Source organism: Cyprinus carpio, chromosome B5, assembly GCF_018340385.1.
Source record: "Cyprinus carpio isolate SPL01 chromosome B5, ASM1834038v1, whole genome shotgun sequence".
Classification (NCBI taxonomy): domain Eukaryota; kingdom Metazoa; phylum Chordata; class Actinopteri; order Cypriniformes; family Cyprinidae; genus Cyprinus; species Cyprinus carpio.
The window spans coordinates 5812393-5828624 of record NC_056601.1 but is presented as its reverse complement, the minus strand read 5'-3'; the positions used below and the strand labels follow the sequence as shown (position 1 = coordinate 5828624).

Genomic DNA, 16232 nt, shown 5'->3' with positions numbered 1-16232 from the left:
CACCGTGTTTCACAGTAGTTCTTTACCTCTTAAAAATCAGACAGTTCACCAAGGATATTGCAAGCCATTATCAGTATAAAAAAAAGATTTTATTGCTGTTGAGCAATTTCAAAAACACTGCAATTACGCCACTGGAACGTTCAAAGCACTTGCTGTATCTACTAAGATCAGAAGTCCCCCAGAAGTCCCCAAGGCCCTAAAGTTTACAAAAATTGAAACACCTAAAGAATAAAAGTGGCTTAAACCTACAGAACACCATAGACATAAAAAAACAAACACAGGCTCAGTCGTAACAAAAGAACATTCGGTTGACATACAGGTGCTTCTCAATAAATTAGAATGTCGTGGAAAAGTTCATTTATTTCAGTAATTCAACTCAAATTGTGAAACTTGTGTATTAAATAAATTCAATGCACACAGACTGAAGCAGTTTAAGTCCTTGGTTCTTTTAATTGTGATGATTTTGGCTCACATTTAACAAAAACCCACCAATTCACTAGCTCAATAATTTACTGAGAAGCACCTGTACACTTGCTTTCACAGCTATACTGGAAAAAAAGAAGGGAAAAAAACACTCATGATTAGTCCAATATGCTTTCACAGTTCTGAACAGTTGACCTCTGTAGGACAGGAATATGAGGTCATGTAACCATCATGTGTTTCTACCAGAATGGAAGCTTCTGGAGGCCTTCATGCTGTTCACAGCACAATGCTTTGTTTATATGTTCATCTAGTGCAGACCAGGAGGAATCATCTCATCATATCCAGTCAGGTAATTTGGCAACACTTTTGTAATTAAGACAACATCTTAACAAGAATGTCACTGTGCATTAGGGATCTCCTCATGTTTCCATCGCCTCTAAGTCTTTGGTGGAAGAAGTTATGTGGGACCCAGCTGAGGGTTCAGTCTCCAGGAGAGCGAGATCCAACTCAGGCAGTGGAACCCGCCAGAACTGGAAGGAATTGAATGGAGAGAGGTCCTCATCTGTGTGCATCACCTAGTGGGATACAAGCAGAGCTGAATTTCCAAAGTGTTTACTACAGTACAGCAACAACCTGCACCAAGACGGGTGATGTTTAGTAGAAAATCCTAATTACACCTGAAGTACCTTAAAGTCAGAGCTGGGTAAATGACTTGCAAATTGTAATCCAATACTGATTCCAAATTACATGACAAAAATTGTAGTTGGTAATGAAATTCATTACACATTTTAGGTAATATAATCTTTCTACTTTTAGATTACTTTGTTTATCACATTGATTTAATTAGGATAAGAAAATAGATTCCATTCACTGTTATTAACAACATAAGTGCTTAAAACATTACATTATGTTAATGTTTCCCAAACTGGGTTTTGTGAAGGAACTGCAGAGGGTTTGTGAGTTTAATGAAATGCTAATAATTAATTAAATCATAAAATGTTAAATTTTAAAATCAATAAATAAAACACTTACTAAAACTTGAAATAATTTATTTGTTCACCTGCACATCATGTGACCATTAACCAACATCAGAGAACCATGAAGATGCAAATGTGATATTATGAAAACTTTTATTTTGAAATCTCAAGGGTAATTTAAGTAACTAAATTATGTGAAAGAGGATCAGATGTGCAGAATTTGTGCATTTTAATGTGTATGAAAGACAAAAACTTCCCAAAGACATAGAAATTCATGGTTAAAGTGATAATTCAAATAAAAAAGTAACATGTTCATCAGTAGTTGATGCAATATTGAAACACTTCTTAAACCTGAAATGATTTTTCTAAATCCGGTAATCAAATGCTGCAGACTTTGAGTAACGTTATATAGGCAGTAACGTTAGGCTATTTTTTTGCAAAGAAATTTTAAAAGATGAAAATGATGAGTTAGGGAAAATCAAGATTAATTTATTGCCCTTGTGTAAATAATATGTAATCAAGCAATCCATAAAAAAAGTAACTGTATTCTGATTACAAGCATTCTAAAATGTAACGTTAATTTAATCTAAGTACAAGTAACGTTACTTAATTTTTGGAATCTGATAATCCAGATTGCATGTAATCGGTTACTACCCAGCTCTGCTTAAAGTTTCATAGTCTTCACAAAATTAATAAAATAATAAACATGTTTAAAAGGCCAGACAGAATGACAGATAAAACAACAAATAGATTGAAATATGTTACGTTATACTGATAACATATTGGTCATGTACTGCCACCTTATGTTCATCTGCAAGCATTGCACATTGTTCCACCTGACGCCACACACACTGAAACACAGCCTTAACACGAGAGTTTGCTCTCAGGTGATGAAACTTTACCTTGTCTCCTGTAGTTATGCTATTTCCTTCGTCTGTCTGTTTATTTGATTGCGTCTGAAGCGCGCGAGATGACCGTCGCGTGCCAGGTCTCCCAGCACCATCCTCTAATGTTCTGGACTTGCATGTGTTCCTGACTGCCAGCACGAAATTAATCCCGTTTGCGGCCACCTTTCTCGGTAGGTTATCTGCATCCAGTGAATCTTCGAGATAGCTCGGTCTTTTCCTGCAGCGTTGTCCAGCCAGCGTTAATAACGAGGATGGAAATACGTTTTGGATCACGTTCACGCCTCCTACCGGTTTGTCGTTGTCGGAGAGAGAACGAAAACATCTTTTATGAGTGATTTCGGGATGCAAAATGTTCTCTGCTCTCCGTTTGGTCATGTGTGCGACCAAAACTTAGCTTCTATAAAAGAGCGGCAAGACTTTTTTTTTTTTTTTTTTAGTGCGCAGAGATTCAGATTCTCGGCTGTTTACGACAGTTGAAGTTGAATACAGCGCCCTCTGTGGCCAGAGAGGTCAAACAACAACAACGATTGTTAGGATAAGTGTCAATTTATTCACTATCTTCCAAACAATTATTGTGGATTTTGCGGGAGTGAATAATAAATAGATTCAAATGCTTAGAACACACAGTCATGAGTACGAAACACAGTTTCAATTGTTCTTGATTGTAAAAGGTTTATTACAGTATATGTACAAGATCATGAAAAATCTTTTAAAAGTTTAAAACAACTTTATTTTAATGCTGCCAACTAGTACAATTGTGATGGTCAACATATTTCCTAGGGGACACTGGAGTATTTGTGCGAGATCCAGAGCAGACTGTGAATATGATTTTGATCATAAAGCCTGATAATGTAAACAATTGCAAGAAAAAACTGAAATGTATGTGTGGAGTGACATGTGGCAATTAGTAAGTAGTGAAGCAGCACCCAAAACCTGAGGAATATGAATGCAAAGCGAAGCACCAAAACATAACATACATTTCAGGTAAACATCTGAGACAATTAGCACAGAATAAATCTCCAATCTTGTTGTATTATCAGGAATATGCTATAATGCTGGCATTCATGATTAAAAACATCAGTTTATTATTCTGTGAATTCATCCAGAGCTTCACACTTCTAAACGTCATGTTGACTTTTTTGTCTGTAAAGAATCTTTAATCTGGCCATCTTTAGGTGTCTGATCTCCGTTGATCAACTGTTCTGCAGGTTTCCGTACGATAAAAAAGACACAGTCATAAAGGTACTTGAGCATGGAATGATCGTTCTCAGTGTACGTGCTGGGAACAGACTCTCTCTCCAACTGTTGAAAAAAATACAGTAATATAATTTATAATAATTTATTCTGATTACATTATTTTTTTTTTTTTTTTTTTAAATAAACAAATTTACCTCCAGGACGAATCCATATTTTAAAATGACAGCCTTTATTTCCTCATAGCTCAGCTCAATGGACAATTCATTGGCCATATTCTCATAATGGTAAAGAAGTGGACCTTTGAGAACAAATACAAAAAGCTTTCAGTCACATGTGTGTTTTCAGGCATTCATTTGCAGATAACATTTGACTGAAAGTGATTATGCAGAGTCTGTGACTTACCCAAGTTCATCCAGACACCACCAGGTTTTAGAATATTCCAGATGGTTTCAATGTAATCAAGAACATTGTGGGCAGTGTCAATGAAGAAACAAGTAGCAACACAATCCCACAGTTCTGTATGGAGGATACAACTTGAAATGTTATTGTGTGTTAATGCTATTTAAGTGCAAATTATAATTATGTTCATGTTTATTCAAATAAACACAAAAACTCACCAGGGTCACTGTATACTTCCTGGAAGTCTCCAGCGACCATAGAGAAGTCTGAGTCTGCTGGGAGACTCTGTGGATTGACATCGGGAAAGGACACGGGTCTCGTCTGATCTGAGGACATTTTGTTATTACTGAACTGGTGAATCCAGGGATACAGTGTCAGTGCATTTTCCTTATCACACCTGAGAGACAAAATATTAGTTAGTGTCCTCATAAATACAAATGCAATAAACGTTCCGACTTCATAATTCACATTTGCTGTCAGCATCATGTGCTCTATCCTAGATAGATACTTCTGTCCTAGAATGTGGGTTACCTGTTCAGAACAAAATTAGAGGAGAAGAGCATGAAGAAACTCCACTCGTTGCCTTGGCACGAATAGCCCAGGTGAGCGATTTCCCATGCAAGCCGACCCAGACCTGCCCCCGGCACTAACACTTTGACCTGAGACACATCACTGAAGAGAGAAATATTACAAGATTTACACATTTATTTATAATATATAACATATGTGACCCTGGACCACAAAACCAGTCTTAAGTGTCAATTTTTCGAAATTGAGATTTATACATCCTCTGAAAGCTGAGTAATTAGCTTTTCATTGATGTATGGATTATTAGGATCGGACAATATTTGGACAAAATACAACTATTTGAAAATCTGGAATCTGAGGGTGCAAAACAATAAAAATACTGAGAAAATCGCCTTTAAAGTTGTCCAAAAGAATTCTTAGCAATGCATATAACTAATCAAGAATTAAGTTTTGATATATTTACAGCTGGAAAATTACAAAATATCTTCATGGAACATGATCTTAATATCCTAATGATTTTTGGCATAAAAGAAAAATCGATAATTTTGACCCACACTATGTTTTTTTGCCTATTGCTACAAATACACCCCAGCGACTTAAGACTGCTTTTGTGGTCCAGGGTCACATATACAATTATTTGAAATAGAAATCTTTTGTATATTTTGTTACATTATAAATATATTTAGTCACTTTTGATCAATTTAATGTGTCCTTGCTGAATATTTAAGGAAAAAAAAACCTATCCACTGATCTATAATAGAGAAATGGACATCATAAAAAGTGAAGCTACTGCACCATCATATTGCTATTCCCTAGTATTCCCATATATTCTATAAAATTCATAGGAAATTGTACAATTATAATTAGAAAACATTACCTAACGAGTCACTGTATTTATATCTGAAGTCCCACTGCAGATTCTTAAAAGTCAAATGTCCTAAGCATGTAAATGGTTATTTGTTTAAAAGTCCTTTATATTTAAATAATGAGTATATCACAGTTTCTGCAAAAACGGTGTTCAACACTGATAATAAGAAAGGTTTCTTGAGCACCAGATCAACAAATTAGAATGATTTCTGAAAGATTGTGTGACTATAAAGACTGGGGTAAAGGTTGCTGAAAATTCAGCTTTGCCATCATGTGTATAAACCACATTTTGAAATATATTTAAATATAATTTTATTTTTTATCATCAAAATATTATTTAATAATATAACAATTTTACTGCTCTGCATTTAACTCATCCAAAGTGCACACACACTGTGAACACACACCCGGAGCAGTGGGCAGTCATTTATGCTGCGGCACCCGGGAAGCAGTTGGGGGTTCGGTGCCTCAGTCGTGGTATTGCCGGCCCGAGACTCGAACCCACAACCTTAGGGTTAGGAGTCAAACTCTCTAACCATTAGGCCAAGACTTCCCCAAAATGGTAATAAACAGGGATACTATACATGCATCTTACACTTAGCCAGTTAAGTTAAAGCCATGTACCAATGAGAAGAATTTCATAGAATGTTTATTATATTTACCACTGGTCAGGAGGAAATAATCTCTGGATCTCTTCTACAATAGGTTTATAGCAGCTGTCCCTCTCCGCTTTTCCTGCTTCACTCCAGTCACGGACAAACTGCTTTAAGGTTGACTTCAGCTTGTCCATGTCAAAAGTCGAGGAAGGCCGTACTTTCTTTGGGTCACACTTTAAAATGCAAGGAAAACATTATAGAATCATGGACTAACTAAAGAAAAAAAAAAGTCACACTTCTGTCATCACAACAACCAAATAAAAAATATGACATTATTATTAATTGTAAGACCTACAGCCACTGATTGCCACCTACATCCTGTCCATATTCCATGTTCTCAAACATATGGAGGCAGTTGTGCACTATGGCCTGCAGCACCTCTTGGTTTCGGTCGATACAGTAGCGAATCTTGGTCAGATTGGGAATGAAGTTTGTCAGAAGCTGCTGGTGGTGATCTGGAAGGCATCGGAACTGCCGCTCGGCTCGATTCACTCGTTCATGAACATGAATTCTGAACACATGGAAGACAAAACAAAATTGAGGAGAGAGAGAGAGAGAGAATATCGATAATATGGAGAATTTATAAGCAGAGGGGTTGATAAACAGAATTCCATAAGGATATTTTCATTTTAAATATTAAAGTTCAAAAAGAACAGTTGCTCAGCTTGTGTTGGTGTGGAGCAGATGGCTCTTTGCTGCTCCAGCAATCAAGTGTTTACCTGTAGTATTTAAACGCGTTGATGACGTTCCAGAAATGTTGTCTCTCTAATCGCGCACCTTCCTCGGGGGAACATTTATTCCTCTCCCGATAGTTATAAAATATCTCTGGTTTAGACGCTGCTACTGTTTCATTCGTGATGTCAGCCATTGCCGTGCGCTGCAGGCGTAAGTAATCGATAATCGACAACGAAACAGAATACAGGGAAGATAATGGAACCCGCACAGTCGATTCGTGGGTTCATTACTTGACAGCTGACTGGCTAAGAAGAGTCATATATGATTTTGATGCTATTATTTAATTTATCATATTTTTTATGCTAATATTTTGTTTGGCGTCATGTATACAGATGGCATTGAACAATAATTTTGGCATATGCTGCCAATTTAATTTCGCAATATTTCAATTATTGTCAATGTTATGTTTTTAAGAGTTCCACTCCTGCATCAGCACTTATACTGGATTAGCAGGTATTCTGAAACTTTCTGTTTTTACTGCTGTTACCCAAATGGATGGCCTGGAGGTTCATTACGATGACAGTACTAAAAATGAACATATTTCCAAGCAAAACTGGATAAATACTGTTGAATTTAAACACGTCTGGAAAGAAATTAGTGCTTATCATGATGAAAGTGTACAGGCAATTGAAAAAGACTTTTGATGTTAAAAAGAAAAGTTACAATAAAACAGGTGAGTGTTTTCTTTTTCTTTCTTTTTTTTAAAACGTATTATACTTTGTATGTCTTTTTTAGTATAAAATTTACTGATAACAGAAATATACAAACACATCACAAAGTGTTTTCACAGGTCCCTTTAAAACATTCACCCCTTCACACCCATTAATTCTGTATCAAATATATATACCTGTGCATATGCCACTGTCAGTTGGAAGATGAAACTGGACATACACATATATACATATATATACATATATACATATATATATATATATATATAGATATAGATAGATAGATAGATATAGGTATAATCATCTTAGTTTTGATCGAGATCTAAGACTTTTTCTATGTACACAAAAGTCCTATTTCACACATACACTGAACAAAATTATAAACACAACACTTTTGTTTTTTCATGACCTGAACTCAAAGATCTAAGACTTTTTCTATGTACACAAAAGGCCTATTTCTCTCAAATATTGTTCACAAATCTGTCTAAATCTGTGTTAGTGAGCACTTCTCCTTTACCGAGATAATCCATCCACCTCACAGGTGCGGCATATCAAGATGCTGATTAGACAGCATGATTATTAGACAGCTGTGCTTTAGGCTGGCCACAATAAAAGGCCACTCTAAAATGTGCAGTTTTACTGTATTGGGGGGGGGTCCGAAAACTAAACAGTATCTGGTGTGACCACCCTTTGCCTCACGCAGTGCAACACATCTCCTTCACATAGAGTTGATCAGGTTGTTGATTGTGGCCTGTGGAATGTTGGTCCACTCCTCTTCAATGGCTGTGCAGATATTGGAAGGAACTGGAACATGCTATCGTATACACCGATCCAGAGCATCCCAAACATGCTCAATGGGTGACATGTCTGGTGAGTATGCTGGCCATGCAAGAACTGTTTTCAGCTTCCAGGAATTGTGTACAGATCCTTGCAACATGGGGCCGTGCATTATCATGCTGCAACATGAGGTGATGGTTGTGTATGAATGGCACAACAATGGGCCTCAGGATCTCATCACAGTAACTCTGTGCATTCAAAATGCCATCAATAAAATGTACCTGTGTTCGTTGTCCATAACATACACCTGCCCATACCATAACCCCACCGCCACCATGGGCCACTCGATCCACAACGTTGACATCAGCAAACCGCTCACCCACACAACGCCATACACGCTGTCTGCCATCTGCCCTGTACAGTGAAAAACGGAATTCATCCATGAAGAGAACACCTCTCCAAAGTGCCAGACACCATCGAATGTGAGCATTTGCCAAGTCAAGTCGGTTGCGATGACGAACTGCAGTCAGGTCGAGACCCCGATGAAGACAACAAGCATGCAATTGAGCTTCCCTGAGACGGTTTCTGACAGTTTGTGCAGAAATTCTTTGGTTATGCAAACTGACTGTTGCAGCAGCTATATGGGTGGCTGGTCTCAGACAATCTTGGAGGTGAAGATGTTGGATGTGGTGGTCCTGGGCTGGTGTGGTTCCACATGGTCTGCGGTTGTACTGACAAATTCTCTGAAACGTCTTTGGAGACGGCTTATGGTAGAGAAATTAACATTCAATTCATGGGCAACAGCTCTGGTGGACATTCCTGCAGTCAACATGCCAATTTCACGCTCGCTCAAAACATGCAACATCTGTGGCATTGTGCGGTGTGATATAACTGCACATTTTAGAGTGGCCTTTTATTGAGGCCAGCCTAAGGCACACCTGTGCAATAATCATGCTGTCTAATCAGCATCTTGATATGCCACACCTGTGAGGTGGATTGATTATCTCGGCAAAGGAGAAGTGCTCACTAACACAAATTTAGACAGATTTGTGAACAATATTTGAGAGAAAAAGACCTTTTGTGTACATAGAAAAAGTCTTAGATCTTTGAGGTCAAGTCATGAAAAATGGGGGCAAAAACAAAAGTGTTGCGTTTATAATTTTGTTCAGTGTATATCCCACAAATATAGGAGGCAGCCAACGATGCAGACAGTTGGAGTAATAAAACAGATCTGCTTCAACATTTTCTACAATGAATCACAGATGACTGTATTTTCTTTCTATACAATGTAATCAGTATGAGAGAACTATATTAATATATCTTCATTTTGCTAACATCACAATAGATACTTAAGTCTTTGCTTTGTAATTGTAACATCAATGCACTTAGGTAGTATGCACCAAGTAGGAAAATTAATGAAAATTATACTTTTTAGTCCCTCCCAAAGTGTATCTGCTGCAAAAGAACTCCTCTCCAGTGGTGTGCCTTGCAACAGGTTTCTAACCAGCAATAGCAATAGTGCATATTACCTGGAGGAAAAATTGACAGGAGCACCATGGAAATATGGAGACAAGAGAAACTTAAAATATGGATGAAACCTTCCAGAAGCGCAATAATCTCAGAGTGAAGAAAGAAGAGTGGAAGAGGAACTGTTGCACCACACAAGAGTTTGAAAAAGACATTCAGACGATTCTAACAGATGATGAGATCATTAGCAACCACAGTAAGTGAAATAGACCATACTCAACATTCCTTTCCAAACAATGTAGGTCTACAAAAAAAACAAAAAAAAACTGGATAAAATTTAGTTATAGGATCAGCCACATTTGTGAATTTCTGTTAATTAATTATAGCAAAATTCTGTTATTTTTTTCTGTATGTGTTTGTATGTGTGTTTTATACAGAATCAAACATCCTTGGAGTAGTGCTTGGAATTTTGAGCACCATTATTTTAATTATTCTCATTAGTGTGATTGTATTTGTAGTCATTAAAAACTGTAGGAAATACAAAACTAGTGAATCCTCATTTTTATTACATGACAATCTTACACTATATTTCTACATCACAGTTTTCATTGAACATTGCTACATTAACCATTTAGTAGTATTGTCATTTGTATTGGTATTTATTATTTAATTGAGAAATTAGTTTTTCATGTGATCTAAATTTTTTACAATGTTTTCTCTGTTTCTTACTCATGCACATTTTCAGACAACAACAGGAATGACACAGTTGGAAACAGGAACAACACTGAGTTGACCTTAAGAAATTACAATATATCGAAAAAAGTGGCTGATATCTAAGGCACCAAACCCAGGTCACACCAGAGGGTTTGTCCCTGAACATTTACATTTATTCATTTAGACAGAAGCTTTTATACAAAGTGACTTACAAATGAGAACAATTCAAGCCTTAGCGATTAACCTCATAGAAGTGGTACCATACTAAATTTCAATTTCTTAATTTTAAGTTTAAGCGCAGCGTTTGAAAATAAATGAAGTGTCTATATTGTCCTTGCAACACACCTTTCAATGGTACTTTGTACTTTTTTGTGCAGTATCTTGTGCAGTATCTTTCTACAGAGTTTCTCCTTGTAATAATAAAAATTATTATTATTCTTAAAATAATAATTTTGTAAATGTATAAGATCAAATGTCAAATACCTTATAAGGTTATAAAGTCTTATATGTGTATTTCTCTTTGTTCACATCATTTTACTCTATTGTATTAAAGGCTAACTTTAAAAAAAAAAAAAAATTACTGATGCTGCAAAATCCAAACATTCTAGAAACATTCTATATTATTGGCTTGTGCTTCTGTTTTGTAAGACTACAGTGCTTTTAAGTGAATCAAAAGTACCAATCTATGATGTCAATAGGTAGCGACAAGTGTCTGTCTTTTTGTGTCATTAAATTTCATGACAGTAGATTCAATGACAATCAGCAGATAAATGTTTAATTTAGCATGTTATATTTGCAAGCCATTTAAATGCAACAAATTAAAAAAGAAGGGAAAAGAAGGGAAACATCAGATTATATACAGTATGGTATTTTGCTCTGAGCGTATGTGGTAGGATGGAATTAACGATCCAGTTAACAGTTTACTAATTACTAAGTGATGAACGTAACATGAGATCCTCTACCCAGGGCTCGGGACAAAATTTTGATGGGTTTTTAAAACTTGTTGAAATATGGATTTATCAGAAATATGATAAACAAAATATACTCTTTTTAAATATTAATACACAATCTCTACAATAAATTTTTACATGCCAAAAAGATTTATTTAAAACTTCCCTTTGTTTCTACAAGGTGCATAAAAAGGAAACCACAGAAACAGCCATTTGAATATACCCCTTGTAAAAAAGGATGTGAGACTTTGTCCACTGTCAGCTTTTTCCGTTCATTGGTTACAAATAGCATTTGCCACATCAAGCTTTTGCTCTGTAACATCGGTTATGTCATCAGTGTTTTCAAATCAACACACTAAAAAGAGAAGAGAAGTTGTTCAGAGCACTGACTGTTAAATACTGTCTTGATTTTGCATCAGTCCAAATTAAAACAATTTCAGTAGTTCTCAGAAAAGCACAGAAGGCTGTGATCACAGATCTTAGACAGCATAAAATCAAAGTAGTCTTTAGAGACATGACTAATTCTGATCTGATGTGATGGTGTGACTAAAAACGTGCTTTATTTAAATGAAAAAAAAAAGAAAAAAAAAGTTCAATGGTTGGAATAACTATACAGTGCACTGCTTTTTTTTTTTTTTTTACCAGTCTGTCCCCGTTTCACAGAACCACCTCTGGAAAATACATAAAAATCATACTGAAATATCCAGAAGCTTTCTTGAATCGGGCTCTTAGCTTTATGCACCAGAACAACTTTGTAGAATAGCTTAGTACTTATATGCACCAAAAGCAATATTTAGCACAGGAAGTTATGAATATATATGTATATGTATATATATGTAATTTTTTTAAAAATTACAGGCATTTTTTTTAAAATGCCTGTAAAGTTTACAGGCCTCTGAGACTGATGTGCAATATCTGGCAATAAAGAAGCAGAACCACAAGGCCACAAACAAAGGCATAACAGTTTTTAACTGATTTTTAGCCTGGCATGCATATAATTAACACCCAGTGGTTCAAAGGTGAGCTGGCATGCTTCTCTGACTCATTTTAGCTTTCTGTGTGAAGTATTCTGGGGATTTTCTGGTGTGGCTAGTTTACCACAGAAAAGCATGTAAATGTGAAGTGAAATTTTTAGAAATTAGTTCATTTGAAAAAGAAATGGTTAAATACATGGAAGCATGAATTGCTGGCCTTAAAACTTTATTGATGAAACTCAGTAGGAACCTGTGAATACTGAAGCGGAAGGGCGTTCTCACACACTGAGTGCACACAACTATATTCAGTAGCATAATGGCATCTGATGATAAAAAAACAGGGTTGGAATGAGAAGCAAAATGCTATTGCTTAAGTATTAATAAAGCAACACTGTGAAATATCAGTTATGATTTACTAGCACTTATTGATGTCCCTGGACGGGTTTCAAATACATTTGACAGTTCTTGCAAAGAACAGATAAGGTGAACATATAATTTGAAAATCCACACTTTCAAATAAAACAACTTCCTTGAAAAGGTAAGTTACCTGTTGACCCAGCTGTACAGATCATTGTACACTTTTTTATGCTTAGAGAGCTGGTCATAACGCATGCAAATATTACATAGTCTCTCTCTCCAGTCTGTGTACATTCTAACATCATAGTAATTGTGCCATCTAAAATAAGATTCATAATGCTTTCTATCAGCAGCCACTTGACTTAAGAAATTAGCTAGGGCCTTAATGCTGCTGAAGTCATTTACATGGATGAATGACTCTGGTGGAATTGATAGTTCATAAATGTTCCTGGGTGGGCCGAGCACCACTGGCACACTCCCCGCCTGAAGCGAGTTTCTCCAAAGCTTCTCTGTGATATAGTCTGTGGATACAGAGTTTTCAAAGGCAAGGTAGAAATAACATCGAGATATTGTGGAAAGCAGCTTTTTGTTTGAGAGCAGCCGCTTGGACCACCGACCGTATACTTCTATTAGTTTTGATGGAATGTGTTTCTTCAGCTGATTGAAAACTAGAGAGCGACTCTGATTGGCTGTGTATTTGCTGACCACCCAGCAAACTAGGCATTCGCTCTTCTTCGGAATAGCATATGTGGCATTAGTCCTTTTAGGAACAAGCTCTCCGTATGGCATGAAGATGTCAGCGTCACGACGATAACTCATTGTCCAGTTGAAAAAACTGTTGTAGTTGCTGAGATTGTGGTTGTTCATAGGAGGTTCCAGCGATAACCAAAGCCACTTTTGCATTGGTGGACGCGTAAGGTGGAGAGGCAGTTTGGAGTAGCCAGTCCAGAGCTCATAGTGATGGAAGACTACAACATCTGCCTGAGCGAAAAGAGATCGGTTATCCTCCAGAAAGCATCTGGGAATTTCATATTTATCCATACAGACACCTCTCTCCAGTCTGTAGTGAACTCTGAAAGGCCAGTGCCACAGGAGGATGGTGATGTTGTTCTCTGAGCTTTTAGGTGCACTGGTCTCAATCTGACTCAAGAGTAGCATGGTTTTACTCCAGGATAAGAAATTGTAGAGCAGTACCAAGCCAAACAGACAACAGAGGGCACGGTTAAGTTTTTTCATTAATCGCATGGCACAAATATTGTAAAGACAAAGTGGTGAGGTGGTCACAGCAGGGTTATTGTAGATAACTAAAATTGAAATAAAATCAACATTAACTGAAGCATGTATACTTATTTTAGGTAGTGGACAAGTAAATGCTTTTTGTTTCATATTTGATGGACTAAATAAATAAAAACTATATAGACAACCCAAAAACAAAAGTACTAAAACTTATTTAAATGTAAAATAAAAACAGAAAATATAAAAATAAAAACAAAAATATATATATATATATATATATATATATATATAAAGAGTAAAATAACAGAATAAAATCAACTCTGTCATTTCCTTTTGAGAGTAGCGACTAAAACTGAGTTTATAACACTTAATCATCACATTGCATTTATTGCACGCAGCTTTTCATTGGTTAGTTTAAAAAAAAAACGCATAAATTCTAAAGCAGGCTGGAATCAATATACCACACACTGCCATTTTAATAGTCAAATAATATATTTATTATTCCCAGTAAAGGTCAATAAGTTACATCTATCCAAATGTATATAAAAATATATTTCTCTTTATTATTTTAGTCATTTTTGTAATTGTATTTTCTAACATAATAACCTGCACAATCAAAACATGTACTTGCCTAGAGTTGAGAATCCAGGAACAACATGAAAATCGATGTAAGCGGTTTGTTTGTATGAAAGCCACTGCTTTGAGTGTCAGTACCATATAAACCAAAAGCATCACTGCTTAGTGGGTAAACGACATATAAACCAAGAGTGTGTATCCGGTTTTGCCCCGCCTGTTGGCAGACAACTTCGCAATGCATACATTTGGACACATGAAATCAACTGTGGTGCAAAGATTCACCATGCACGTTTAGAGCCACACCTCTTTCAGCACAGAGCAAGCCAGATTGCCTCAGTAATATTGCACAATACTACGCACTGACAGTACATGTAGTTCAGATAATATTTTACAGATAATGCAAGGAGGATTTACATTTTTAAGGCAAAATTCAATGTTCATATTATTGTTAGAAGAAGTGCACTCCCTTCCAGATGTTTCCTTTTATTGTTTCAATGTGAGTGATCTCAATTTCTATCTTACTCCTGCCCTTCCTTTCTTTCCCCTTGTTTTTCGCCCTCCTATGTTCTCTGTCTCTCTATTCTCAATCGGTTCTCTCAGTCGGTGAAGAATGGTGGGGGACCTTTGTAGGCCCAGGTTACTGGGTTTAGTTTGCCCTTTACTGAAAGTTGAAGAGTCCCACTGACAGTATTGTTCCTTCTATGTCCAGTATTTCCTGATCATATATATGCCTTATATAACTTGTTGTTTTGGCTTGTACTCAACACATATGTAATCTATATCTTATTGGTTGAAAGGACTGTACCACCCTTATTGTATCCTTATATATACCCAGTGTAAGACAATAAAGATTTGAAGTGAAGGTATACTCAGATTTTGTGTCTGTTGTGCCTTTTCTTCCCATGGCCGTGAACACTTCTGGAGGACTGAGAAAACTTTGGTGGCCACGAGATAGAACGGGATCATTCTAATACTTTGTAATTTAACAATTATGTTATATTATATAGACTGTATAGATTCCATTTACATTTAAAAACATTCGACAAAAAGCACTGAACGTTTGTGATTCACTAAGTTTTTCAAATACTTTGAGCCTTCATTGTCATAAAGTGAAAGATCTTGGTGGGGGGAAGAAAAGATTTCGAAATTGCACCTTTTTTTATTTCCTTATCCTGTTCTGGACTGGAGAGTGCAAAAACCACAATCTGCTCTCAAATCAGCGCTTTACTTTTAAAATGCTGTGTGCAGACTTATACTAATCATTCAGTGACTGAACTCTTATGTGACAGGAATACATTACACACATGCACACTCATACAAACATGGAAATTATGCTAAATATAAATCCTTAAAAAATACAAGATGATGTTTGTCACTTTAAATTGTTAACTTTATTCAGAACTGATTATTCATTGTTCTTCAGTGATGTTCTTGTAAAAAAAATTGGATAGTGTGGCAATTTCTGCAAATTGCCTCACACTGTTACATCTATCTCCGGCCTATGTTACAACTCACACTAGTATAGTGGGGTAGGTCATTACACTCTTTGTAACTCATAATCTATGATTGTGTAGTAGAACAAGTCCATGTGAGCTTTATTTGTAATAGACAAATGTAGCTTTTTATCAAAGTTTGAAAGATCTACACAAACAACAACTGAGTTACTGATGCTCAAACAAAAAGTGTTACTTTCATCCCAGTCTCCCCTAATGGCACGTAATACTGTACTTCTAGCCACTACACAAGGTGTTTACCAAATATTTGGAGGGAAACAAGCCATTGATCATGTATCCCCAACAAATCAATAAAATCATCAGCAC

General features: G+C 36.2%; 3 protein-coding genes across 3 annotated transcripts; all 3 read right to left on the bottom strand.

The window, feature by feature from the left end:
- Positions 1 to 70: 70 nt before the first annotated feature.
- wu:fa19b12 (uncharacterized protein LOC560551 homolog) lies at positions 71 to 2835 on the bottom strand. Its single transcript, XM_019098548.2, has 2 exons — positions 2303 to 2835; positions 71 to 998 (listed from the first exon to the last, which is right to left on the bottom strand). Exons 1-2 carry the CDS (start codon positions 2681 to 2683, stop codon positions 843 to 845), a joined length of 537 nt encoding a protein of 178 aa, XP_018954093.1. The 5' UTR covers positions 2684 to 2835; the 3' UTR covers positions 71 to 842.
- A 218-nt stretch (positions 2836 to 3053) lies between these two features.
- Positions 3054 to 6917, bottom strand: LOC109083779 (carnosine N-methyltransferase-like). Its single transcript, XM_042723869.1, has 8 exons — positions 6675 to 6917; positions 6271 to 6466; positions 5962 to 6128; positions 4436 to 4576; positions 4123 to 4301; positions 3908 to 4021; positions 3700 to 3803; positions 3054 to 3610 (listed from the first exon to the last, which is right to left on the bottom strand). Exons 1-8 carry the CDS (start codon positions 6821 to 6823, stop codon positions 3434 to 3436), a joined length of 1227 nt encoding a protein of 408 aa, XP_042579803.1. The 5' UTR covers positions 6824 to 6917; the 3' UTR covers positions 3054 to 3433.
- A 5720-nt stretch (positions 6918 to 12637) lies between these two features.
- fut7 (fucosyltransferase 7) lies at positions 12638 to 14639 on the bottom strand. The gene has a single exon (XM_019098539.2). It carries the CDS (start codon positions 13984 to 13986, stop codon positions 12787 to 12789), a length of 1200 nt encoding a protein of 399 aa, XP_018954084.2. The 5' UTR covers positions 13987 to 14639; the 3' UTR covers positions 12638 to 12786.
- Positions 14640 to 16232: the final 1593 nt, after the last annotated feature.

Coding starts and splice junctions, on each gene's coding strand:
- fut7 (XM_019098539.2), bottom strand. CDS start 13,986: ATGAAACAAAAAGCATTTACTTGTCCACTACCTAAAATAAGTATACAT.
- LOC109083779 (XM_042723869.1), bottom strand. CDS start 6,823: ATGGCTGACATCACGAATGAAACAGTAGCAGCGTCTAAACCAGAGATA. Junction 4,302..4,435: donor TCTAATTTTGTTCTGAACAG/GTAACCCACATT, acceptor TTTGTCTCTCAG/GTGTGATAAGGAAAATGCAC. Junction 3,611..3,699: donor AATATGGATTCGTCCTGGAG/GTAAATTTGTTT, acceptor TTTTTTCAACAG/TTGGAGAGAGAGTCTGTTCC.
- wu:fa19b12 (XM_019098548.2), bottom strand. CDS start 2,683: ATGACCAAACGGAGAGCAGAGAACATTTTGCATCCCGAAATCACTCAT. Junction 999..2,302: donor GCATAACTACAGGAGACAAG/GTAAAGTTTCAT, acceptor GTATCCCACTAG/GTGATGCACACAGATGAGGA.